The sequence below is a fragment of the Octopus bimaculoides genome, chromosome 7 (genome assembly GCF_046866305.1).
Source record: "Octopus bimaculoides isolate indiv1 chromosome 7, ASM4686630v1, whole genome shotgun sequence".
NCBI lineage: Eukaryota > Metazoa > Mollusca > Cephalopoda > Octopoda > Octopodidae > Octopus > Octopus bimaculoides.
The window spans coordinates 51,320,956-51,347,931 of NC_142934.1; the positions used below are offsets into that span (position 1 = coordinate 51,320,956).

General features: G+C 36.0%; 1 protein-coding gene across 1 annotated transcript in view; it reads right to left on the reverse strand.

The window, feature by feature from the left end:
* Positions 1–757: 757 nt before the first annotated feature.
* LOC106870180 (UDP-glucuronic acid decarboxylase 1) overlaps positions 758–26,976 on the reverse strand; it is a 56,550-nt gene continuing 30,331 nt past the window's right edge. The window contains exons 4-12 of the mRNA XM_014916180.3: positions 15,404–15,461; positions 13,418–13,598; positions 11,804–11,908; positions 10,363–10,422; positions 8,042–8,163; positions 5,300–5,419; positions 4,769–4,931; positions 4,246–4,349; positions 758–1,457 (exon numbers count right to left, since the gene is read on the reverse strand). Of these exons, the coding sequence (XP_014771666.1) occupies positions 1,353–1,457; positions 4,246–4,349; positions 4,769–4,931; positions 5,300–5,419; positions 8,042–8,163; positions 10,363–10,422; positions 11,804–11,908; positions 13,418–13,598; positions 15,404–15,461 (1,018 nt within the window). The 3' untranslated portion in view covers positions 758–1,352. The remainder of the gene's footprint in view (positions 1,458–4,245; positions 4,350–4,768; positions 4,932–5,299; positions 5,420–8,041; positions 8,164–10,362; positions 10,423–11,803; positions 11,909–13,417; positions 13,599–15,403; positions 15,462–26,976) is intronic.

Here is a 26,976-nt window from a genome sequence, read left to right on the forward strand (position 1 = left end):
CATTGGCACTTATCAAAAGTTTGATAAGTGCCAATGCATGAAACTCTTGACCCTTGAGTCACACTGTTATTTCTTCAAAATATTAAAAAGAATACACACACATGTATTTGAAGGCATCCGTGAGGCCATGGAACTGCACTTGGAAGGTCTTGGATTTGGTCTTGTCGGCAGAGCAGTGTCAGTTGTGATTACAGAGATCCACACATGAATAAGAGTCTCAGATGCAGTATGCAATGACTTCATCTAAAGGCAGTGTACCGGTACTGCTTTTCTGTCGATCCTGATTTCTCTTCATCAACATGTTTCAGTCTCTCGCCTCATCTTTTTAAAACCCCAGTCTAGTTCCAATTTCCACTGAGAGCAAATCATCAGCCATGTCCTCCCATCTTTCAACATTCATGTAAAGAGATGTCATATAAGGTTTACAACAGACCACCAGTAATGTTAACTTTGTATCATTTTCTTCTGTATTAATTACCTTTATATATCAATATATATATAATTTATATCAACCTACCTCTTTCTCTCTATGTGCACATACATACATACATACATACATATACATATATATATATATATATATATATATATATATATATATATATATATGATATGTTTGGTGACGCAAACAAGAAAATAACTTCTGCCAGTTATTAATAAAAACAATGTGTGTGTATGTATATACATACACACACACATATATAATATATGTATATAAAATTTAAGTCTAAATAAAATCTATATCTATGTGTGTATATGTGTGTGTGTGTGTGTGTGTGTGTGTGCGTGTGTGTGTGTGTGTGTGTGTGCGTGTGTGTGTGTGTGTGTGATGAAATGACAAACAAACTAAACACTGCAAACACAACTTCAAATTAGACAACAAAAAAAGGAAAAAATGATAGTAAACAAAAAAATAGTTCATTTGAGGTCAAATAAAAAAAAATGAATAATAATTTAAAGAATAAGAGAAAATGTCAATTTTTTGTTTTGTTTTGTTTGTTTTTTAGTTTAGAATAAGTTATTATGAACTAGAGAAACAAAATAAAATGACTATAATAACACCATCTGAGAACATCTGGTGGTATCAGAGTAATATCAACATAGAATATCCAATAGTGTCACTGCTGTGATATCACTGTACAAAGTCTGGTTTCATTACAGTATCACCACAGTAAAATATCTGATGCCATATGGATGATGGTATTGTAAAATGTCTGATGAAGTACTGCTGTCATACAGACACGTAATGTCTGATGAAGAACTGCAGTTACACCAACATTAAATGTCTGATCAGTGATTTCAATGACATCACTGTATAAAGTTTTGTCAGTGACTGCACTCAGTTCAAATTATCACACAAGATCTGGTGGATGAAAATTCCGTTGACTATGCTGAGAGCGACTGAGTTCATTACGAAAATATTCAATGGTGCGGTTAATTCCGGCAATCATTGGAATCTGAAATGAGAAAATTAAAATAACTTTTATTATCGTGCAAAAAGAAAAAAGAAAAAAGAAAAAAAAATTAATAAATTATTATTTTACTCATAAATCAAATTATTGCAACTTTTGTCTTTTACTTGTTCCAGTCATTAAGATTATGGCCATGCTGGAGCACCGCCTTGATGAATTTTAGTCAAACTAATCAACCCCAGGACTTATTTTCTTTTTAAGCCTGGCACCTATTCTATCCATCTATTTTGCCAAACCACTAAGTTACAGGGATGTAAACACACCAACAACAGTTGTCAAGCAATGGTGGGGGACAAACACAAACACAAACGCACAGATTATATATATGTGCAACAGGCTTCTTTTAGTTTCCATCTACCAAATCCACTCACAAGGCTTTGGTCAGCCTGACCCATAGTAGACAACACTTGTGCAAGGTGCCACACAGTGGGACTGAACATGGAATTATGTGGTTAGAAGGCAAACTTCTAACTACACAGCCATGCCTACATCTATATTTACTAATTCAAATTAGAAACTAGAAAACTATATTCTTGGGTTTATTGCAGTGTCCACCTTCAAGAGTTCAGTTGATTATATTAACCCTTAACGGCTATTCATTCACATTGTTTTGAATTAATCCAGCATTATCCTGTAGCTTACAGATTTTGTTGATGCAACTGTTCAGTTTTAGAATGACATTGTAGTGTAAGTGTAAAGAGCTGGATCTGGCCAGTTTGAACATAAACTAGGTTGACTAGTTATGACTGGTTTAAATGTTAAAGGGTTAATTCTCAGTAGTTACTCTACAAACTTCAGGAGAATGAAAGGTATAGTCAACCTAAGAGGGATTGGAAATCAGGACATAAAAGAGCAATTAGAAGATGCCACTAAATATTTTGTCCAATGCTCTTCCAATTCTGCCAACTATTGCCTCATTAGAAGAGAAAGCAGACAACCTTATGATCATACAGTACATAAAGTATATATGATAAATATCCATTTATACCCTGTGCAATTGTTGTTGTTGGCACTTCGTCGCTTACGACGTTGAGGGTTCCAGTTGATCCGATCAACGGAACAGCCTGCTCGTGAAATTAATGTGCAAGTGGCTGAGCACTCCACAGACACGTGTACCCTTAACGTAGTTCTCGGGGATATTCAGCGTGACACAGTGTGACAAGGCTGGTCCCTTTGAAATACAGGTACAATAGAAACAGGAAGTAAGAGTGAGAGAAAGTTGTGGTGAAAGAGTACAGCAGGGTTCGCCACCATACCCTGCCGGAGCCTCGTGGAGCTTTAGGTGTTTTTGCTCAATAAACACTCACAACGACCGATCTGGGAATCGAAACCGCGATCCTATGACCGCGAGTCCGCTGCCCTAACCACTGGGCCATTGCGCCTCCACCCTGTGCTATTACAATATATAGAATCAACTGCTTTCATTCTCAACCCTTTTTCTATCAGAAGTATCCATCAATGAGTGACTCGTTATCGTAACCTAATACAGTAAAAGCGAATGGAAATTGTGATACTTATGCCTTTTCAAAGAGCATTAACTCAAGTAATAGATACAGACACATATGCAGGAGGAAACGTGCCAGAGATGGATACAAACTCAGTATTCTAAAACAGCTTATATAATATTCTTGAATTACTGTTGGAATCCTTTCGAGAAATTAATCCCAATAACTGTGAAATTAAATTTCATGATTATTCTTGTAATTATGGTGTTAATTATGCACTAAAACATAAAATTGGTATTTTCTGCAAGTTATGTTACCTCATAATAAACTTGATATACATCATCATCATTTAACATCAGTTACCCATGTTAGCATGGGTTAGACGGTTTGACTGGACTGGCACACTGGGAGGCTGCGCCAGGATCCAGTCTGGTTTGGCATACTTTTCTACAGCTGGATGCCCTTCCTAATGCCAACCACTCTGAGAGTGTAATGGGTGCTTTTACATGATACCGGTAACTGCCACGACTGCGATTTTGCTGGGTTTCATGGGTCTTCTTCTCAAACATAACATAATGCCAAAGATCTTGGACATTGCCTCCGTGAAGCCCAGCACTCAAATGGAGTTTGGCCACATTGCCTCCATTAGGCCCAACACTCAAAAGGAACTCAGCCACCACGCCTTCGTGAGGCCCACTCAAAAGGAACTCAGCCACCTTGCCTTCGTGAGGCCCACTCGAAAGGAACTCAGCCACCACGTCTTTGTGAGGTCCACTCGAATGGAACTCAGCCACCTTGCCTTCGTGAGGCCCACTCAAAAGGAACTCAGCCACCTTGCCTTCGTGAGGCCCACTCGAAAGGAACTCAGCCACCACGCCTTCGTGAGGTCCACTCGAAAGGAACTCAGCCACCACGCCTTCGTGAGGTCCACTCGAAAGGAACTCAGCCACCTCACCTTCATGAGGCCCACTCGAAAGGAACTCAGCCACCACGCCTTCGTGAGGTCCACTCGAATGGAACTCAGCCACCTCACCTTCGTGAGGCCCACTCAAAAAGAACTCAGCAGCCTCACCTTCATGAGGCCAAACACTCAAAAGGAACTCAGCCACCTCAACAAAAAATAGTTTCAAACATGACATTCCACAAAACATAGATTACTTTATAAAGCTGCTTTCCATAGTTAAGGGTAATAAAAGTTTGAGTGGATATATCCAGTTTGCACAACAATAGGATTAAAACGTGTCTCCATCCTTCAAAATTTCAAGCTTAGTGCCTATAATAGAAAGGGTTATGATTGTTATTGAGAGAGTAAATATAAGAGTTCTTACTCTAGGTTTCCAGTTCAGATATTTTAAAGCTTTTGAAATATTTGGTCGCCGCCTCTGTGGATCATCCTGCATGGCCGGTCTATTGACTATCTTGCTGTCACCACCTGAGAAACAGATAAGCTAAAAATTAAGATTTCTGTCAAGTAGGTTGTACACTAGTTTTCTCTTCTCTCTCACTGTCAACAATGTGAATACATATCTGCATATATACATGACCGAAACAAAAGAAATACTTTATTGAGTAGACATGTAAAAGACATGTTAAACATGTTTAAAGTAGAATCTAACAAAAAAATAATTACGCTTTTTGATATCAATGACCCTAATCCAATGACAGAAACCTCTTGTTTACAGTGATCTAAATGAAAAGCTGTCAAAAGTTTGAGTTAATTTATGTTTCAAACACCACTTCTAGATCAAGGTTCACTTGCAGGTTAAAGTGGTGAGATAACTAACAATAACAAGAAATCAATCAACAAAATAAAATAGAAAAAAAATTAAGATAAATCAAAGTCAAACATACCAACAAGGCTCTTAATAATTTTGGCAAACTCCATAACAGAATGTTCTTCGGGGTTGCCAATGTTTACTGGCTGAGAGTAATTGCTGTTCATTAAAGCAATAAGCCCATCTACCAAATCACTAACATACTGGAACGATCTGGTCTGTGTACCATCACCATATACCTTATAAGATAAAGACATGAAAGAATGAGAATAAAACACTTGAGCCAAAATGAATACAGGAAAATTTGTACAATTACTCCAAAGTGGCAATATAATTTGGAGAAGAAATGTAAACTGCTAAAGGAATCATGTGTGTGTGTACACATACTCACACACACACACACACAGTGGGTCTCATATACATTTGTATTTGTCTGCTTGTGTGTACATGTGTGACTGTGTGTGCATGCTGCATGTATATGTATGCATGTATGTGTGTATTATTCTGTGCATTATATTCTGTCCAAATATATAACAACAAATAAGCAAACACATATTCACACACACGGACAGGAACATGTTAAAACATATTGTGTTATAAGACATACCGTAATAGGTTCGTTCTGGAGAGCTTGCAAAATAAAGTTGCTCACAACACGGCCATCATTCATGTGCATCCGGGGACCAAAAGTATTGAAAATTCTCGAAACACGCACTTCAAGGTTTTCCTGAAAATGTAAGCAGCTCCAGTTATTAATATTTTCCATAGAATAACCAACAGTATAGAGAAAGATGGCAGGGTTCTAGTAGGGGGATGCTTTACAATATATACATTTGTGTTGTTGTGTTTTGTCACACAGGCTATGTCAGTGACAGCCATAGTTGTGGTGGCAGCTGTGACATCTTAATGGTCATCTTTTTCTATGCTTGCATGCACTGTTGATAACCCTCATCTGCTTCCAAACAAAACAATATTTTCCCCTCTTTCACAGAACAAAAGGCAGCACGATGGCCTGGAATATTTTTGCAGGAGATTGCAATTGTATGATTGTAAACAAAGGACTCAGTTTATATGAACAATGACTTTGTTCTGAACCAGTGCACAAATGCCAAGACAAAGGCAACATTCAAATAGACACGTCCAGTCAGGGACACACACACACACGCACGTGTGTGTGTGTGTGTGTGTGTGTGTGTGTGTGTGTGCGTGTGTGATGGACTCCTGAAATGTTTTGTCTAACAATTTCATTCAGAAGGTCTGGAAAGCTTGCGGCTTTCATAGAGGACACAAGCCAAATGTTCCTGAATAGTGCATCACTCCTTCGGGTGTGCAGCTTTGGCAAGTGTCTTCTGCTAATGCCCTGAGCTGACCAAAGTTTTATGAGTGGTTTTAGTAGACAGAAACTAAAAGAAGTCAGTTGTTGTTTCATCATCATCATCATCATCATCATCATCATCATCATCATCATCACCACCACCACCACTACCACCACCATCGTCATCATCATCATCCTTTAACATCCATTTTCTATGCTGGCATGGGTTGGACAGTTTGACCAGAGCTGGTAAGCCAGAGAGCTGCACCAGGTTCCAGTCTGATTTAGCTTCACTTCTACAGCTGAATGCCCTTCCTAATGCCAACCACCTTACAGTGTGTACTGGGTGCTTTTAACATGTCACTGGCACAAGTGCTTTTATGTGACACTGGCATAAGTGCTTTATACATGAGCAGCACCGGCAAAGGACTCTTGCAGGCCAGTCCACTTCAACAGGGGCGTGGCCTTAACACATCTGCTATGGAGGACTGATATATATATTGCATTACCTGACGATTATGAAGTTTGCAAAAATACCTGCCCTCCTCAGTGAAACTGAATTCTGGAAGCACTATGCATATTGTATATTGTGCTCTTCACCCATGTACAGTGACTCACCCTTACTCCTGAACCAAATTTCCTCCTATCATGCTCTATACTTACCTCCTCATCCACTGGTTCTTACAGACTAACCAACTGTAAAATGTGTTGGCATTAGAGAGGGCATCCAGCATTAGAAACCATGTCACAACAGACACTGGAGCATGATACAGCCCTTGGACTTATCAGATACTTTCAAACCATCCAACCCATACCAACATAGACCATGGATGTTAAATGTTGCTGATGTGTGAGTATATATATATATATATATATATATATATATATATATATATATATATATATATATAGGCACAGGCATGGCTGTGTGGTAAAAAACTTGCTTCCTGACCACATGGTTTTAGATTCAGTCCCACTGTGTAGCACCTTGGGCAAATTGTGAGCCATGAATATCCTCAATGCTTTTCCCATATTGCTCACTATTACAATGCTATCTGAATTTTACTGACAATAAACCATAAATAAGTAACTTAACACTGTGAAGGGGTGCGAGGAAGGAAGTTTCTGTTTTACATTTTTGCTTTTGTGTAAATTTATCCATCCAGAGAGAATGACATAGACAGATAGAAAAGTACAAGAGAACTGTGAGCTGGATGTATCTGCATAACAATCAGTATAGAATATAATACACAAGACATCCTATTACATATGTACACATCCCAGTTACATGGTTTCGGGTTCAGTCCCACCGTGTGGCACCTTGGGCAAGTGTCTTCTGCTATAGCTCCGGGCTGACCGAAGCTTTGTGATTGAATTTGGTAGGTGGAAGTTACTGCCGCATGTGTATATGTCTGTGTATGTGCTTGTCCCTCTCCGAAAGAGAGAGGGGGATTTAATTAACCAAATTACTGACACAATATATAATTAACCAAATTACTGACATTGTGAATGCAAACTTTAGTAGAAGACAACCAACATAATATCAGTTTGTTCCTTCAGTTTTATATTCAGTGTTTCTCAATTGGGGTTCATATGCCTAGAAGATAATGAACCATTGGATCAGTTATTAAGTAAGTATATCTCTACATTATATTTGAATCCAATTGTACTTGGGCATAATTTTAATTTTAAAAAATGTTCCAAACTTTTGGCAACAACTGTAGTATAACAGTGAAGTGTAGCACGATAGTGGAATGTTACAGCAGTATAATAGTGCAGTGAGACAGTGGACTAACACAAGAGTGTACTAGCAGAAACAACATAGTGTGACAGCAGAGTATGTCACATCATCTAGCTATATTTCTGTATGTCCTTAATTCAACATCTTTAGTTCAAATCATACAGGGACTGAATTTGTCCTTCATCTCTCTATATATGAAGCATATACAAGAGGTTAAATTCAATGATTTGTACCTACACACTTTTACAAATATATAGCTTGTGCCAATTTAGATAAATTAGATATTACTATACCTGCTTGGCATATGCATAGCACATGGTTTCAGCAACTCTTTTGCCTTCATCATAACAGGCCCTTGGACCAATGGGGTTCACATGACCCCAATATTCTTCAACTTGAGGATGAACTTCAGGATCTGTAACATAAATTAATACCATTAGACCAATCCAGTGAGCACAAGGATTCAGTTTTCACCATTTACCTCAAGTAGAAGAACTAATTTTTATCAGTTGTTATACTCAGAAAATTTAGCTACCAGCCTACTTCAGTTGTTAACTTATCATTGTTCAGTTAAAGCCTAATCTGATCAGGAGTTTTCAACAGCTGTTTCGATAGGAGCATTTCATTTCATAAATAATATTACTTATAGGCGCAGGAGTGGCTGTGCGGTGAGTAGCTTGCTTACCAACCACATGGTTCCAGGTTCATTCCCACTGTGTGGCATCTTGGGCAAGTGTCTTCTACTATAGCCTCGGGCCGACCAAAGCCTTGTGAGTGGATTTGGTAGACAGAAACTGAAAGAAGCCCATTGTATATATGTATATATATTTATATATGTGTGTGTGTGTGTGGGTGTGTTTGCCCCCCTAGCATTGCTTGACAACCGATGCTGGTGTGTATATGTCCCCGTCACTTAGCGGTTTGGCAAAAGAGACCGATAAAATAAGTACTAGGCTTACAAAGAATAAGTCCCGGGGTCGATTTGCTCGACTAAAGGTAGTGCTCCAGCATGGCCGCAGTCAAATGACTGAAACAAGTAAAAGAGTATATCTGAAGAAAGGATAATTGAAAGACCAAGATATGTAGATTGTTCCACTTTCTGAAAGCTGCTACAATGTTCTTGGCTGTTGTTGCTGGGTGATCCCAACTAACTTCTGCTGAGACACTGCATTCTTCATCAATCATCATCATCAACGCTTAACGTCCATTTTCCATGCTGGCAAGGCCAGAGGCCACAGCAGGTTCTATAGTCTGTTTTGACTTGGTTTCTATGCTGGATGCCCTTCCTAAAGCCAACCACTCCACAGTGCATTGAGTGCATATCACGTGGCACCAGCACCCACGCCAATGCTTTTTACATGGCACCTTTGTTTTAAGACCTCAATTCCGTTGTGGTGGACAGGACTTCTTGAGTACAGTAATGTACCACATATCTTGGCCCGCTGTCATCACTCATCATCATCATCATTTAATGTCCGCTTTCCATGCTGGCATGGGTTGGACCTCTTTCATAAGGTTCAGTGTTTTGAGATCAGCCTTCAATACTTCGTCCAGGTTCAGCTTTTTGATATCGACCTTCTGAACATTTAATAATCAGTCTATATCTCTCTCTCTTTCATTCTCTCTAATCCTATCTCCCACTTTTCTCTCCTTTTTTTTCCAACTGAGGTAGCCCTGCATCCCCTCAACAGCAATATATCTCTTCTCTATCTTTCTGTTATACTTTAACCTCCCAACAGGCAAATTAGTTGATCATCCCCACCAACGCTGGTGTCATGTAAAAAACGCCAACACAGGTGCTACATATTGATATGTCCCACATTACGAAGACGTATGTTGTCGTCTGCATGACTGGCCTGTATAGCGTACCTTGCTGACAGACACTGCTTGCTGCGTCTGTCCACTATCTATCAGTAATGGCAACCAGCCATAGAAACCATGCCAAAGTAGACAATGGAGTCTGACATAGTCCTCTGGCTAACTCGTTCCTGCCAAACCATCCAACCCATGCCAGCATGGAAAAGGGACATTAAATGAGGATGATGATGATGATTTCAGTTTTGTAGAATTTGTGTGAAAATATATGGCTTAATGATTAGAGTATTGGGCTCACAGTTATTAAGTCATAGGTTTGATGTTTTTTTGACCAGACATGCACTGTGTTCTTGAGTAATTTAACATTGCTCCAGTCTATGCAGCTGAAAATGAACCAGTGATATTTGGAGGTTAACTCTGCAATGGATTCACATCTTATTCCAACGGAGAAGTCTTATACTCTCAGTTACCTAATGTCCCCAGAAAATTGGATGTCTTCCAGCCTCTTAAGACTGTAGACTAGAATTGAATTGAATTGAACCAGCTTAAGCTCATGAGCTGTGGCCATGCTGGGGCAATACCATTTAGAGTCAGACTTTTTAAACACTTTGTTGAAAACCTCCTGTTGTCACTCTTTAACCAAGATAACTCAGTGAGGAGTATTTCTGAAGGAAAAGACATCAGTCACTTTAGTGTCAAATCTCTCGAGCCACATATTCCCACATCAGCCCTGATCTATAAAAAAACAACCCAATGATATAATTTTAGTGAATCAAGGTATTTAAAACTCTGCACATACCTCCATAGACCTCAGAAGTGGATGCCAATAAAATCCTAGCTCGCACACGTTTGGCCAAACCTTTGAAAATATTGAAAAACATAGAAAAAGTATTCGTGAGAAATACTTGTAAAATTTTATGATAATGAAGTGAGACAAACTACATTTTGAAAGCTTCTGGAAATAAAATGGCAATTTGCTTTATATTCCATTTTTAGGCAAATTAGCAAGGATTACATTTCAGTGAGACACAAAAGTTACATTGCAGTTTGGGGAAAGGACTCTTTTTTTTTTTTTGTATTATGATAGCTTTGGTTCAACACTTAGCAATTACAAATGTTAAAAAGTTTAAGGTAAGAAATCTTGACAATCCCAGTAAAAAAAACAAAACAATAAATATTCAACAAATCTTTCTTGAACCCATATTTCCATTTTATCGAGAAACGTTAACCACACCAATATGGAGCATGCTGCAGAAGTCAAAAGAAAATCTCTAGCGTCATTTTCACATTCATATAGAACTTTTCAGTTTGTTGATATACAATGGATGATACTGTCATTTTTAACATCACAACCCTCTTACAACAATATATCTGTTCCTCTCTTCATATGTCCCTGTCTCATTACCTGTTCTAAACATCTCTGTCTCATATATATATATATATATATATATATATATATATATATATATATATATGAGACATATATATATATATATATATATATATGAGACATATATATATATATATATATATATATATATATATATATATGAGACAGATATATATATCAATTTAATACACAACAGAAAGACTTACTAATAGTTTCATGCTTTTATGGTAATTTAACTAGGCATATTTATGAACAATCTTTCAGGGTCTGTTAATGCATTACATATATTTTAAAAACAAGGACACCGGACAGTGAGAAAATAAGAAAAAAATGTGAAAGAAATATGAAGGTTGATGCAAAAAATAGAACGAGAAAAAAGAAATGAAATCAAGTAAACTAAGATCCCCATCCTCCCTGATAGCAGAAATCACAATTAATACAGCTAGTATAGAACAAAATAACAGAAAATATATTCTAAGAGACAGCAACTCAGCCTGGAGCAGGTGGTGTCTTCCAATTCGATAAAAGAAACATATCTATGTGTTTGCAGCTGCTAAAAATTTCAGATCTGGAATTAAGTAGTGTGCTGGAATTGCTGGATCTAAGAAGAATACGAGATCTTTCTTCTATGCATAAGTTGCTATCTATCTTCTTTCCAGCACATCGACAAAAGTTGGCTAGCCACATATGGAATTTGAAGACCAGCTCCATAGTGCATACAATTAAGTGGAGAATTGGGGAGAAATCTAAGCCATATGTGAAAGGATACAAGAAATGTAATTTATAATGATGATGAACCAAAATGTTTAATGGAAAATAAACACCAAAATTCTAGAGAAAACTAACATACCAAGAACATTGATGGTGCCAATTGTGTTGGTCTTTATAGTTTTAATAGGGTTGTACATGTAATTTGGAGGTGATGCTGGAGATGCCAAATGGTATATTTGGTCAACTGTATGAAAGAAGAAAAAAAATATTTAAACAGTCCATCAAACAACAAAGATACAGATATTATAGATTTATATTATATTCTTTGGGTTTATATCTTTTAACCCTTTAACGTTCAGATTATGCATTACCTTATAGCTTCAAGATTTCAATGATGTCATCATATATTTTTAGAATGACATTGTAGGGTAGGTTGTGAGAGGCCAAATCTGGCTGGTTTGAACATAAAACAGGTACAATATTTGAGCTGGACATGGTCGGTTTACAAAAGGATTAAACTCACTTTCAATAATTTAGACTGATTTTTCTATAATCTGCATCAAAAGGCAACTCATACGGAAGAGCAATAACTTGAAATTCTTTATTCCAACAGCAGATACCCTCTCTGATATCAATGGTGATAAAATACACAGTCCATGCTGCAATGTGGTTGATGATAGAAAGGGCATTCAGCCCTAAAAGACATGTCATACATAACAAAGACTGTATTTTTTCTTTTTGTTTTTTTTTTTTGTACCTTATCAGGAAAACAATCATGATAGGTGTTATGGAAAAAGAGACAACTAAATGGTCAGTGGTTCATATTCTGTAGTAGGTATCATATCATGTATGACCAAGACTTTTAGCTGTCACCGGCTAAGCTCACTTTGCTGTATGTTGATTCTACAGTGAGGATAATTCACTGTTAAAATCAGAGACAGCACTGAGAAATTAATAACCTTCTTTAACTTGTAATGCTAGATTTAATTTCTCCAGAGGGAATTGAAAAACAAACGTTACCTATGATAGAGCTACAACAAATCCAGGAGATATACCATTCATCTGCCCAACAGCTGCAGAAACCAGAGATAAACACAATCATTGTAACCTTTGGGTGCTTCAGTGGAATCTACTCTGTTATCAGAATTCAGGTCAAGTCTGCCATCTGAGTATAACTTCTTCCCAGTAGTTTTGGAGGTGCTAAATAAAGTCATGAATGTTTTTTGTTATACAAACACGGTTTCACAAATCAAGCCATTTCAAAAATAATCAAACTCAGCTTGTGCCTTGTGAAGCCACCTGAATACTATAGCACCATTATCTATGTTTTGCAACTCCTACTCATCATTTTTTTCTTTCTCTCCCCACCTTTTCCACTATTAAATGAGAGTAGTCATGCAGATCCCTGTGCAGAAATATGCTCTTCCTCTACCTCTTTCATAGCAATTTCCTCATTCCTTAGCAACAAGCTGACCCCACTACTGCATCCATGGCTCATACCCCTGTGAACTGCACGGTGACCTCCATAGTATAGGTGGCATGAAAAAAAGCACCCAACTCAGTCCACACTGTAAAGTGGTTGACATTAGGAAAGGCATCCAATTGTAAAAACCATGCCAAAGCAGACATTGGAGCTTGATGTAGTTCTTGGACACATCAGATCCTGTCAAACCATTCAACCCATGTCAGCATGGAACATGGACATTAAATGATGATGATGATGATGATGATAATGGGATGGTCAAATCCTTACCTTCAATATATAATGGGTTGACAATATCATGATGTAGCAACTCGAAGTTTTCATGCCCTATCCAGTGTTCAATATTTCGCTTGCGGCCAGTGAAAAAATTGTCAATGACAGTAACCTCATGCCCTTGGATCATTAAACGATCTACCAAATGGGAACCAACAAAACCTGCACCACCAGTTATCTGAAAAAAAGGCAAGGAAAGAACAATTAAAATGATGTTAAACATCCACAATAAAATATGGCAACATGATGTACATATATACATTGCAAATTTTTTTTCTTTCTAGAAATTAACAAGTAATTAACAAGTAAATCAAATTACAAATTTATTTTAACTAATCATTTGATCAGCTTTACATAGGAAAGTATATTTCTGATTAAGTTCACACCCTGCTCACCTGTGTATAACTGGTACTTAATATATTAATTCCTAGAGCAGAATGCAAAAGTCAATTCGCACAGGAATTGAGCTTGAAGCTAAGTGTAAAACACAGGCCATTGTGAGTAAACTAAACTATATGTACCAACCAAATCTTGGAGCCTATACACCAAGAACTGCAGATAAGCCAGTTTCAGGCCAAACAGCTCTATTTTCTAATTAGGCTCACACGCACACGCACGCACACACACACACACACACACACACACACACGAGAGAAGTATAATAATGTATGATCCTGAACCTGAAAAGCCGACTCTGCCAGATTTCATTTACTATATATCTTGAGCTATACTCAAATTCATGTACACTAGAATCAGTAAATTCATGTACATTAAATATTTGTAATGTATATGGCTCATAGGTTTTATATCAAATATTGTAATCAAGATTTTATGACATAAAAGAGGAACATGATCAATGATATGGATCAAACTATGTCAGATAACTACATCAAAAATTACACCACAGACAGAGCATTTACCACTCAATCTCCTCAAATTAGATATTATATATTGTTTCTGCTACTTTAACTGTACTGTCTGATCTTCACAGGATAATACATCAGTCACTTAACACTTGCAAGATAGGTTATTATTCTTTTTAATTTTTTTTTTTTTTTTTTGTGGTGATAAATTAACACGGTTTAAATAGCAGAAACAAATCAAAATTCCTAATCTGCAGAGATAAAACAGTAGATATGCTATAGTGCAATTGCTAATACAGTCTAACAGTAGGCAATAGGTACATGGTTTAGTTCCATTCATTACACCTATTCCTTTCAGTTTGGAATTAATGCTTATAACATCTGATATAATTTTCATTGAAATCTTAATAATAAACTTAGTTTTGGTAAATATGACAATTTGTCCAAACACTAGAGTAGAATGAACATCATACAGTTTAGACATACAACTGGGTGTTGAACAAGCAATTCAAAGGTCAATGGTCTGTATTCTGTTTCAGGCACTGAACATGTCTGCGGCCAGCTAGCTGTGAGTAGATACTGTTGAGTACAGAGGGTAACTGCAGATGCATCTGTATAACTTGTACAACAGATGAGCGCTTTGTTTGCAGGCAGTACTGAGTTCAACTCCTCCACGAGAACATCCAGAAAATAATACTGGAATCTTACTTTTTATTATTATTCTTTTAATAGTTTAGTCAGAGGACAATGGGATGTGGCCATGACCTTTTTGTGAATCCACCATAACTGGTGGGAGAAAAGGAGGAATTTATTTACAAGCCAGACACTTGACTCAAATGCTTGCAACAGAGTAAATTCCATTAAACCAAGTGGCAGGCTAAGTTTGCCACTATTCGGATGACCTAAAGCTCAAAATGGCTGGACACTCATTTATGCATACCTCAGATGGTGGGGAAACAACTAACAAACTTGATTATCCAACAAGTGAGGAATGAGAGGAAGCAATACCAGAAACTAATTTGATGACCCAAGAAAGAACTACAGGTACTATTACAGTTAATATGAAAGAATTATGCAACAAATTGCTAAACCACATGATTAAGAATAAAAAAACTCTTACTAAAATGCGTTTCCGGTCTTTATATGTTAAAAATGTAACATCTGGATACTTCTTCTTTCTGAAATAGACATTATATATATATATAAAACAAAGATGTACATAATATCAAATAAATACTGTGTTTGCATATTCTTTAATTCATTTTTTACATCAAAGTTAAGGTCAACATCTGTGTATACTTCAGATACAGTCATTTACATATGCACAGAGATATATTTATAAGCATCTTAAAGCCTTTAAGCTAATTATATATCAACTGTTGTATACCTTCTTATGATCCAATCAATCATTAGAAAGTTCAAGCATCCAGTGCGAAGTTTATTTCAGGACAAGATTTGTAAAGGACATAAGTTATTTATTACTGATAGAGCAAACCTGTAATCAAATGTGCTCCAAATTTTGACCATCCCATCATTTTGTATGTCAAGGACTACATTACTCAATGCATCATTCCATTTTTAAGAGAGTAAGGTATTATCTTAGGGACAATTGGATGCACTTTCTGGCAAATCAAAGGTCAGCATTTGTTAAGCCCTGGATGAATGAAATATACAGTGAAAGGCTATACATGCTTCAACTAGACTCAGCACTTTCTCACAAAGCCCACATAACCCCCAAAACAGCCAGATAATCTTTGTGACTATGTACCACACCAAAACTTGTGGACTCCAAATTCACCAGAATTAAATTTCATAGACAACCATGTTCAGAGCATTGTTGAAATGGAGACTAACTGATATCTTCACAACATCATAGCTTCCCTAAAAGTCACCATTGTCCAGGCAATGTCTGAAATGAATAAGGACCTTCTAGTGCAGGCATGTCAACCATTCTAGTCCCATTTTGAAATAGTAATCAAAACAGAAGGCAGATTCAAAGAATAATCTTATAAGAAAGCTTATCAAGAATGTGTGCATAAATTTTTATTAAAATACATTAGGTTGTTGTTAGATTAGAGTTGTTTTGTGAAATTACTAAATGTCCTCAAATACCTCTTCAACCCTGTGTATGTATGTAATAAATATATATATATATATATATATTTATATATATATATATATATATATATATATATATGTATGTATGTATGTATGTGTGTGTTAGTGCCCCTTTGCTTTGACACAGCATGATAGTTGTGAACAAGTGTCACTATCATGCAAGCGATGTCCTTTATTTCCGATGTTGCATGAATACGTATCTAGTCATGAGGAAATATTACCTTACTTGGAAACAAGTGAGGTTTAGCAACAAGAAGAGCATTCAACCATAGAAAAGTGGCTGTTAAATGCTGAGAGGGAACTAGGCTACTGGAGTTCTGTGATACAAATAACCTATTGATCTGCAACACCAACTTCAGGGAGCCAGTTAGCCACCTGATAACCTATCAATCAGGTGACTCTGCTAGTGAGGTTGATTTCATTCTCACCAGACAGCGGGATGGATGATTGCTCTTAAATATAAAGACCCTCCCTGGTGAAGAATGTACCCACCAGCTCCCGTGCCTGTGGCACATGAAATGTACTATCCGAACCTGGTCGATGCCAGGTCCGCCTGACTGGCTCCCATGCTGGTGGCACATAAAAAGCACTATCCAAATATGATTAATGCCAGGACTGCTGACTGGCCTTCATGCCGGTGGCATGTAAAAAGCACTATCTGAACGTGGCCAATGCCAGTACCCACTGACTGGCTCCCATGCTAGTTGCACGTAAAAAAGCACCATCCAAATGTGGCCAATGCCTGTACCCCTTGACTGGCTTCTGTGCTGGTAACACATAAAAAGCACTATCCAAACATGATCAATGCCAGGCCCGCCTGACTGGCTCCTGTGCTGATGACATGTAAAAAGCACCCACTACTCTCAGAGTGGTTGGCGTTAAGGAAGGGCATCCAGCTGTAGAAACATAGCCAGATCAGACTGGAGCCTGGAGCAGCCGCTGGATCTCCAGACCATAGTCAAACTGTCCAACCCATGCCAGCATGGAAAACGGACATTAAACAATGATGATGATGATGATGATGATGATGATGATGATGATAATTTTATCAAAAAGTTAACTGGTTTGACAAGTCTGTCATTATGCAATAAAACTATTGGTAACATTGTCAATACTCACCTTGCAAAAATTCATAACTTAAAACGTTATTTCACTAAAAACAAAATATGAAATCAATATTTTATTCCAATAATGCAAATTTTCACCCAATTTGTTAGAGAGGCTGAATTTCTCCCACAAAAGCATTTCAGCTTTGGTTTACATTTTATCTCCTGGTTTTATTATTCTGCAATGTTTTGTTTCCATTTTGACTGATTCCTTTCTTCTTTTCAATTTTCTACATGGCAATGCAAACTCCTACTCCATGTGCTATCCACAACCAATTTTTCTAGGAGCACGTGAACAAGTATTCTGTCCATCTTAACTTTGCTGTCAGTTAATAGTTATAGAGTGGAGGAGGGGGTCTCCAATCAGTCTAAATCATTTGATGACAGATACCAGACAAAGACAGATTTATAAATTGATTCAAGTGTGTTTGGGTGTGCACATGCACACATCTGTGCTTTTTCTTCCAAATGGATTGTTCCAATATTGATAAAACAAAGTAGTGTCCAGAAAGCCAAGTTTAAATTAAAAAAACTTGGAAGCAAAGTCACAATTTCCAGGATTCCTTTCCTCCAGACAAAATTCATAGGGGCAAGATGGCAGAATAAGGTAAGACACCAGACTAGCAGCTTCTCAGGAAATCATGATCTCAAATACACTTCTAGTAGTTAATGGAGTTTAGAGGTAGAACATTGTATCTTCTAGATTAACATCTATGAGCAATGTGCAATTGTTCAAACTCATACCAGAGCCCACTTTTTAATAAATTCACTCTACTATGCTAAACTCTGTTCCTAGTTATGGCTGTATATAATGACTGGCTGTGCAACAGTCCTATGTATTAATCCTTTTTTTGATCATATCTCTAAAAAATACACAGATCTAAGTCTGAAAATAATCAAGAATTTTAAGGGATTCAGTAAAATATTTAACCTTTTTATTAATCAGTATATTAACCCTTTAGTGTTCAGATTATACTGTCGAATGTAATGCTTATTTATTGACATTGTTTTGAATTCATCATGCATTATCTCGTAGCTTTGAGATTTCAATGGTGTGTTTGTATATTTTTAGAACATTGTATGATAAGTGTGAGAGGGTAGATCTGGTCAGAACTAAAATAAAACTGGTAGAATATTTGAGCCAGATAGGGCTGGATATGGCCAGTTTAAATGCTAAAGTGTTAAGCCTATAATTTGGAATGTAACTCGACAAAAGTCTTACATTAAAGTATGGAGTGTTTTTAATTGAAATATTTGAAAATATGTTTTGAACGAAGCAGACTGGTGTTAAGTGCTAGACTGATAAAATACAAGAACTTCTACAATCAAGTGGATATGTTGGCTATGATACCAGATTTTAGTGGTTTATTAAAATCACTTCTCAATTGAAATACAAAAGAGAAGAGCTGATAGCTGTTCATTTCCTTACATTTTAGATATAATTCATAAAAATATAATTAGCTACAATTAGTAAAAAAGAACAATAATGGTTTATGTATTTAAGCACTACTTTTTTATTAAGAAGTTTGCTTTGCAACTACAGTGCAATTTTAATGTACTATTCTGCACCTTCACCAAGAGTGTTCCATCAAAGCCTTAGATTAACCAAAACCTTGCAAGCAAAATTTAACAGACAGAAACTGGGTGGAAGCCTGTTGAAGGGACATTTCTTGTTTTGGTATGGTAGACTTAGCCCATAGCCACCAGCTGGCCCTTGAGTGGAGCTAACTCTCTTATAAGAATTCAGGCTAGATCACCCTTTCTCCTGCCACTCTTAGAGGAATTGAAACAGCTTATTGAAACTGGTCTTCTTTCTAACTAAACCATAAAAATTTTATGAGTTATCAGAGGATGTGCAGATTAGTTACAGTTCAGTTTAGTCCGGGTGTGAGACACTTGTCTGCCAAGCTTGCGCCAAAACTACTTTCAGCTGACCAAGAAAACACTCCTTGATTGTGATGAGAGCATTGAAAAATTTTTTGAAAAATTTGCATAGGTCTCTGAGCAGGTATTGCCAAGGTTTTGACAAAATTTGACGCAGATTCTCTGCTCAACTTTCACTGTCATGGTGAATGCGATGATCACATGCTACACACCTTCCTTCCAAGCACTGCTGTAAACAGCGGAAGTGAGGTAGAACATTAAAACTTAGTGCGCATGCACAGCAGAGTTCAAGGTCAGTCTGTGCCAAGCGGCTTCACTCTGTGTACTTTAGCTGTTACTATGGCAACAGTCTGGATACTTATTGATCAGACCACATATACAATGGGCTTCTTTCAGTTTCCATTCACTAAATCCACTTACAAGGCTTTACTTGGCTTGGGGTTATAGCAGAAGACACTTGCTGAAGGTGCCATGTAGTTGGACTGAACTTGGAACCATGTGGTTGGGAAGCAAGCTTCTTACCACACAGCCACTCCTGCACCTACACACACACACACACACACACACACACACACACACACACGCACACACACACACACACAGGTAAATCCTTGTAGTATGCTATGCAAAGCTTGTCCACAGTTATTAGCTACCTGATGTCATCATACAGTGGAAATGCTCTGGCTACAGGATATTCTCACAAAGTGAAATGCCAGCAGGATCTAATAAAGAACAATCACCTCAAGTGGCACATTTTACACCTTGGATGGATGATAATGATTAAACAACATTTCACCAATGTACTATGTGTGTAAAAGGGTGTTGAAACAATTGTAATTTTAAATAAAGAATGTTGTTCATTGCATTTTCTACCTCCTGTCTATCTGTCTGTCTGTCTCTCCCTCCTTAGATATATATATATATATATATATATATATATATATATATATATATATATATATATTATATATATATATATAAATATATAAAAATAGAAAGATAAAGAGAGCAATGGTAAGGTTGGAGAAGTATTTTATGGATAGAGTCTTACAGCTGTAAGACTCTATCCATAAAATACTTCTCCAACCTTACCATTGCTCTCTTTATCTTTTTATTTTTATATATTTACATATACACATGCTAATACACGACTTATAATCCCCAATCCTGTTCATACAACGACTGGGGCAAAACTAGTCGGTATACAGCACTTACTAGGTATTACCTGTATCCTCTTGGGTTTGGTTAAATCCAATACCCTCCTCAACCTTATTATATATATATATATATATATATATATATATGCTTATCGAATTCTAGGAATTACTATCATCTAATACATTACTAGTGTTTAAAATAAATTAAATTATTCTTAATTTTTCAGAAAACCTTTAAAGCACCTTTTTTTTTCTTAACAATTAGTCCATGTCAATTATATGTAACTAAAAAGTATATAATATATTAGATATAAAAGTTTATTTGAGAATTAAAAAACAATGTGATTTTTAAGATATTTTACAATAATCTGTATGTCATTATGCAAAATTTGAATTATGTCTAATTAATGAATATTAGATTGGGAGAGATAACACTGCAGCTTGAAAATGCAGTAATGATCAGCATAGCTAAAAAATTATAATAAATTCATTTGAACACTGAGACTTTAAAGTTTAGATTTAATACACAGCAAATTCAAAACAATGTTTATTTCTGTTGTATTTCAAGAGTAACTTATTCTTAAGAACATTTCGATGAAATAGGAGCCAGGACTAGTAGATCAATAAGAAAACAGGAATGCTTGTCTGGCCCTTTTCAATGAAGATGATACTGGATGAGGTTCTAGTTTGTATCAACTCAGATAATAGTTTATTTAATAACTGCCATATTTTCAATAGAATTGATAGCTAAAGAGGATTTTCCAAACTAATAATGTTAGCAAAATAAATTCCAAAACATTGCAAATGCATTATTAGCGTTAAAACCACAAAAGTATGTTAGTATTACCATAACATTAACCCACATGGAACAAATTCTGACTGCTTTCATAACTGCTGACAACACAGGATTGCTGTATCAAACTAAACATGAACACCATCTCTTGAAGTACAGCTTTAGAATGATAACTGCTGACCATTAATGAAGAATAAGGCAACACTATCAACTTGGAAAAAACAAAATGAATATTGGGAAATCCTCTCAACTTAGTAGTCACTTAAATCAGATAAGGTAGCAGCTTCTTAAAATGAACCAATTTTTTTAGAATTTGTCTCAACTAATTAACTTTCAGTTTTTGCTAAAGAAATGGCAATCATCCATTCTCATCTTCACTTTGAAAGAATGTTGAAAATAACCAATCATTTCTTAGTTATATGTTGGCCAACGGTAAGGTGACACTGATGATTACTTAAAACCTCAACAAATTTGTTAGACCTAGTTTTTACAGTGAAGACTAATTTCAGCGACGAATTTCACATGATTATCATTAAACCTGTCCTGTGTAAACCTTTATTACAAAATTATAAAAATATCTATTTACAATTAATTCATACACTTTATGTGTATTGGCTTATATATTGCATGACATCATTACATATGCATTATGTAGTATGGATTAAGAGATAAGTTGCTACAGAATACAGTCAGAATGTTCCTCATTAATATTTCACTAATAAATATATCAATAAAATATGTTATTTGTGATTGCTAAATTTACATTGGGAAATTTTAACATATTTAAAACTCTATACTATAAAAAAACATTTGAGATGCAACAACATTACATTTCTAGTTATTAGTCAACATTTATACCACATAGTCTTTGATTCCAATAGTTTAGTCACAGTTTTAGGACATTTGAGCTGCTTATTTAGTATCACAAATCATCTACAAAAACAGCCAAATGGAAAAAAACAAAAACACACGAAAAGATTAAAAGCTTTTATGATTAGTTGCATAAGTTAATTTATAACAAGATTAGATAGTTGATATAGTTATATCAACATCACCCAGTAATTTGTTTTTATTCTTTAGTGATACACTAAAGTCACCGCAGTAAAACAGCTAAACACAAATACACGCTACATTTTTAAAAAGTATCAGAAACTTTAAAAAAAAAAACCCAACAGTTACAGACAGGAAAAATAACCAGAGTAAAAGTATGCAGAAGAAACTATCTATAAAATAAAAACAAAAAAACAGATAGATTCTAAGGAAGAGAAAATATTACCTAAGACAGGTTCTGGAAAAGAAATAAAAATGTATATTTTTGGCAATAGTTTTCACTTGAAATTACAGGTGGAGACATAATATTGTTGTATTTTGAAAGAGTCAGAAAGATTTTTTTTTTATTAAACACACATTCTGTGGTTTGTAATTGCTACTTATTTCTTACAATAAGCGATGGAAGATTTTTATGTTGTACACAATATGAGAACAGAAATGAAGGCTATACTAAGTAGGTAGGTAGTGTGCGCATAGGTTAGGTATGCATGTACAAGTGAGAAAGCACATGATTAATAGTAATACCCATTTATCATCACGTGCTCTTTCACTCTTGTTATTTATCACCAGAAAAAAGATGAACTCAGGTGAATCAATGAAATCCCATTAAAGACTTGTGTAAGATGAAATAAAAGACATTTTTTTGCTTTTCTTTTGAACTGAACTATTTTCTTTTCATAAAGAGCAATGAATAACAGATGACCAATACATTGTTAACTATTTTTCATTTCACAGAGAAGTTCACAAGCTTCTAATAACCTCAAGTTTAATACTTTTCCCACCGTATGCTATTCAAATAGCATACTATGGGAAACTACTGTATGTAGAAAATACTGAATATATGTATGCAGAATCCACGCACAAAGACATGCATGTGTGTTCAATTGCTTTCATGTCTATTTTACAATGCTAGCATGGGTTAGGAGAATGTATATTGCTGTAGCATTGTCTTACACCCAGGTACTTCCTGCTACTTATCCATACCTATATCTTTCACATACTTTCAAAAGCATTGGGCAAATAATTTTTTTTAAAGTAGCCCCATATTAACCAATACTTTGAGGGTGAAATTATAAGACAGAAACAGTATATAAGCCTAATGCATATATATTCATTTCATGCCCATATTCCCAAGCTAATATGGGTTGGATAGGGACATATTTGCAGCAGGATTTTATGATTAGGTCCTCTTCCTGCCCTAACCACTGGGTCATTGCACCTCCACACACACACACACACACACACACACACACACACACATATATATATATATATATATATATATATATATATATATATATATATATATATATATATACATGTGTACAACCAGCATTGGTGTGTTTATGTCTCCAGGAGCAAGCAGTTCAGCAGAAGACATCAACAGAATATGTAACAGGCTTTGAAGAAAAAAATTGTACTGAGGTCAATTCATTTGATTAAAGTCTTTCAAGATGGTGCTCCAGCATGGCATAGTCTAATAACTGAAATAAGTAATAGATAAAAGACATATGTTCATACAAATGTATATGTATATGAATATATATGTCTGTTTGTCTGTGTGTCTGTGTGTATGTATATATATATATGAGCTCTAATCAATAACTACCCAAACTGTTGCCATAGTAACGAAGCTAAAGCATGCAGAATAAAGCCGCTTGGCAAAGATTGATCTTGAACTCTGTTGTGCATGTGCACTAAATTTTTAAGTTCTAGCTCACTGGGAGACCCGCAATCAGCAGATCTGAGAAAAGCATCACAGATGTGCGTGCAGCTATGAGGGGAAATTGTTGAATCACTATCCGTGAGTTACCAGAGGATGTGCAGATTAATTACAGTTCAGTTCAGCCCACCATCACTGAAGATTTCGGTATGAAACACGTGTCTGCCAAGTTTGTGCCAAAACTACTTTCAGCTGACCAAAAAAGACACTCAGGTTTCAGTTGCACCAAGATCTCCTTGATTGTGTAGAGAACGATAATAACTTCTTGGAAACTTTGTGTAGGCCTCTGAGCAGGTATCGCTAAGCTTTTGGTAAAATTTGATGCAGATTCTCTGCTCAACTTTGTCATGGTCAATGCAACAATCACACGCTACACACCTTCCTTCCAAGCACTGCTGTAAACAGTGGAAGTGAGCTACAATGTTAAAACTTAGTGCGTCAATCTGTGCCAAGCGGCTTCATTATGTGTGCTTTAGCTTTGTTACTATGGCAACTGTCTGGATACTTAGTGTATATGTGTATATATATATATATATATATATATAAATAATATATATATACACACACACAAGTTAAATTGTATGATATACAACCAGTCTTTAGAACTTCAATGTGCATCCTTCTGCTTATTTCAATCATTAGATTGTGGCCATGCTGGGGCACTGCCTTGAGGAATTTTAGTCAAACTAATTGACCCCAGTACTAATTTTCTTTTTAAAGCCTGGTACTTCTTTTATTGTTTATTTTTTTTTTTTTTTGCTGTTGAACCACTAAATTAGAAGCACAAACACACAAACACTGGTTGTCAAGTGGTGGTGGGGCACAAACACCGACACAAAGACACACACACACATATATATATATATATATATATATATATATATATATATAACCATGTACCTCCTCTATAACAAGACACCTATTTCTGCCAATCTATTTCTCTGTCACACTCTAACCTTTCATCATATGATACTGGATCACCTCTTCCAGTGTGCCCTCCATTATAACAAGACACCTATTTCTGCCTCTGTGTCTCCTTGTCACTCTCTAACCGTTCATCCTCCGACACGAGTTTCCCCTCCTCAACTGCCCCTGCCCCTCTCATAATTTCTTGTCTTGCAAGTTACTTGGTAACCCTGCCAGTGCTGGTGCTACATAAAAATCATCCAGTCCACACTGTAAAGTGGCTGACATTCATTATGTATATTAAATGCCTAATCATTCTTTATGTATATTAAATGCCTGATCAAAGAAAATACACAAACTATTTCTTTCCTCCGAAACAATATAAGTCACGTTTTACTTAAAAATATACACTCACAATCTATGTGTATAATAGACTTCATGAAATTTCAGTGTCAATATGAAATGTTACGTGTCTACATGTGAGTAACAAGATTTTTTTATATTGAGGTTACTGAAGTCAACAGGTTCAACACTAGTAAATGACACAACTTTTCTAGAATCATAACACAGGTGCGGATCTATTTATCAAACAGACATATGTTTTATTGATAAAGGCCAGTGGTTCCCAACATTTTCACTACCAAGGACCCCTTTGATTCAAATGAGTTTTCCCATGGACCACTTTTAATATGCTTATCCATATATATAAATATATATATATATATATATATATATATATATATATATATCATCATCATCATCATCGTTTAACGTCCGCCTTCCATGCTAGCATGTGTTGGACGATTTGACTGAGGACTGGTGAAACCGGATGGCAACACCAGGCTCCAATCTAATTTGGCAGAGTTTCTACAGCTGGATGCCCTTCCTAACACCAACCACCCAGAGAGTGTAGTGGGTGCTTTTACGTGTCACCCGCACGAAAATGGCCACACTCGAAATGGTGTCTTTTATGTGCCACCCGCACAAGAGCCAGTCCAGGGGCACTGGCAACGATCTCGCTCGAAAACCCTACAAGGCCAGTCAGGCGGTATATATATATATATATATATATATATATATATATATATATATATGTCTGTACGTATTGTCGTTGTCGTTTAACGTCCGCTTTCTATGCTAGCATGTGTTGGACGATTTGACTGAGGACTGGTGAAACCCAGTGTTTCTAAAGCCGGATGCCCTTCCTAAACGCCAACCACTCAGAGAGTGTAGTGGGTGCTTTTACGTATGAAATTTTGAATTTAGTTCACAGATAGCAGTACTACATTTACAAACCACAGACTACAGGTTGCCAACCACTGATACAGGCAATTAAATTTCATGAAATCTAGTGTACGTGATACATTGTTAATGTGTATTTTTTCAACTGACACATATTTACACCTTTTTTTTTTTTATAAAGTTATATAACATAAAGTTATATAACATAAAGTTTATAACATAAACTTTATAATCGTATATATCTATCGTTACTTTTCATAAAAAGCCTTTAGTTTTTTTGATTTCCAATGTACATTTTCGTTTTTTTTCTTCTTACTTTGCCCTTACATTTCCACGTGTAGTTTCTATTTTCTGTTTAAAACATATTTCTATCATATATATATATATATATATATATATATACATATATATATATATATATATATACATATATAAATACACACATTTCTATCATATATATATGCCTTGGGTTCATCACTTACAGACAGAGACAAAGAGACAATTTATGCAGTAAAAACACCCCTCCTGACTTGCACCAAAGAAGGCAAAAGTTGTTTCATCTGCAGGGAAGGCGATGCCCCCAGTCTTTTGGGATGCAAAAAGCATTGTATTTATTGACTATCTTCAAAAGGGCCACACCATCAATGAAGAGTACTATGCCAAATTGCTGAGGCACTTATGAAAGGCTGTCAAGACCAAATGCCCAAGAAAACT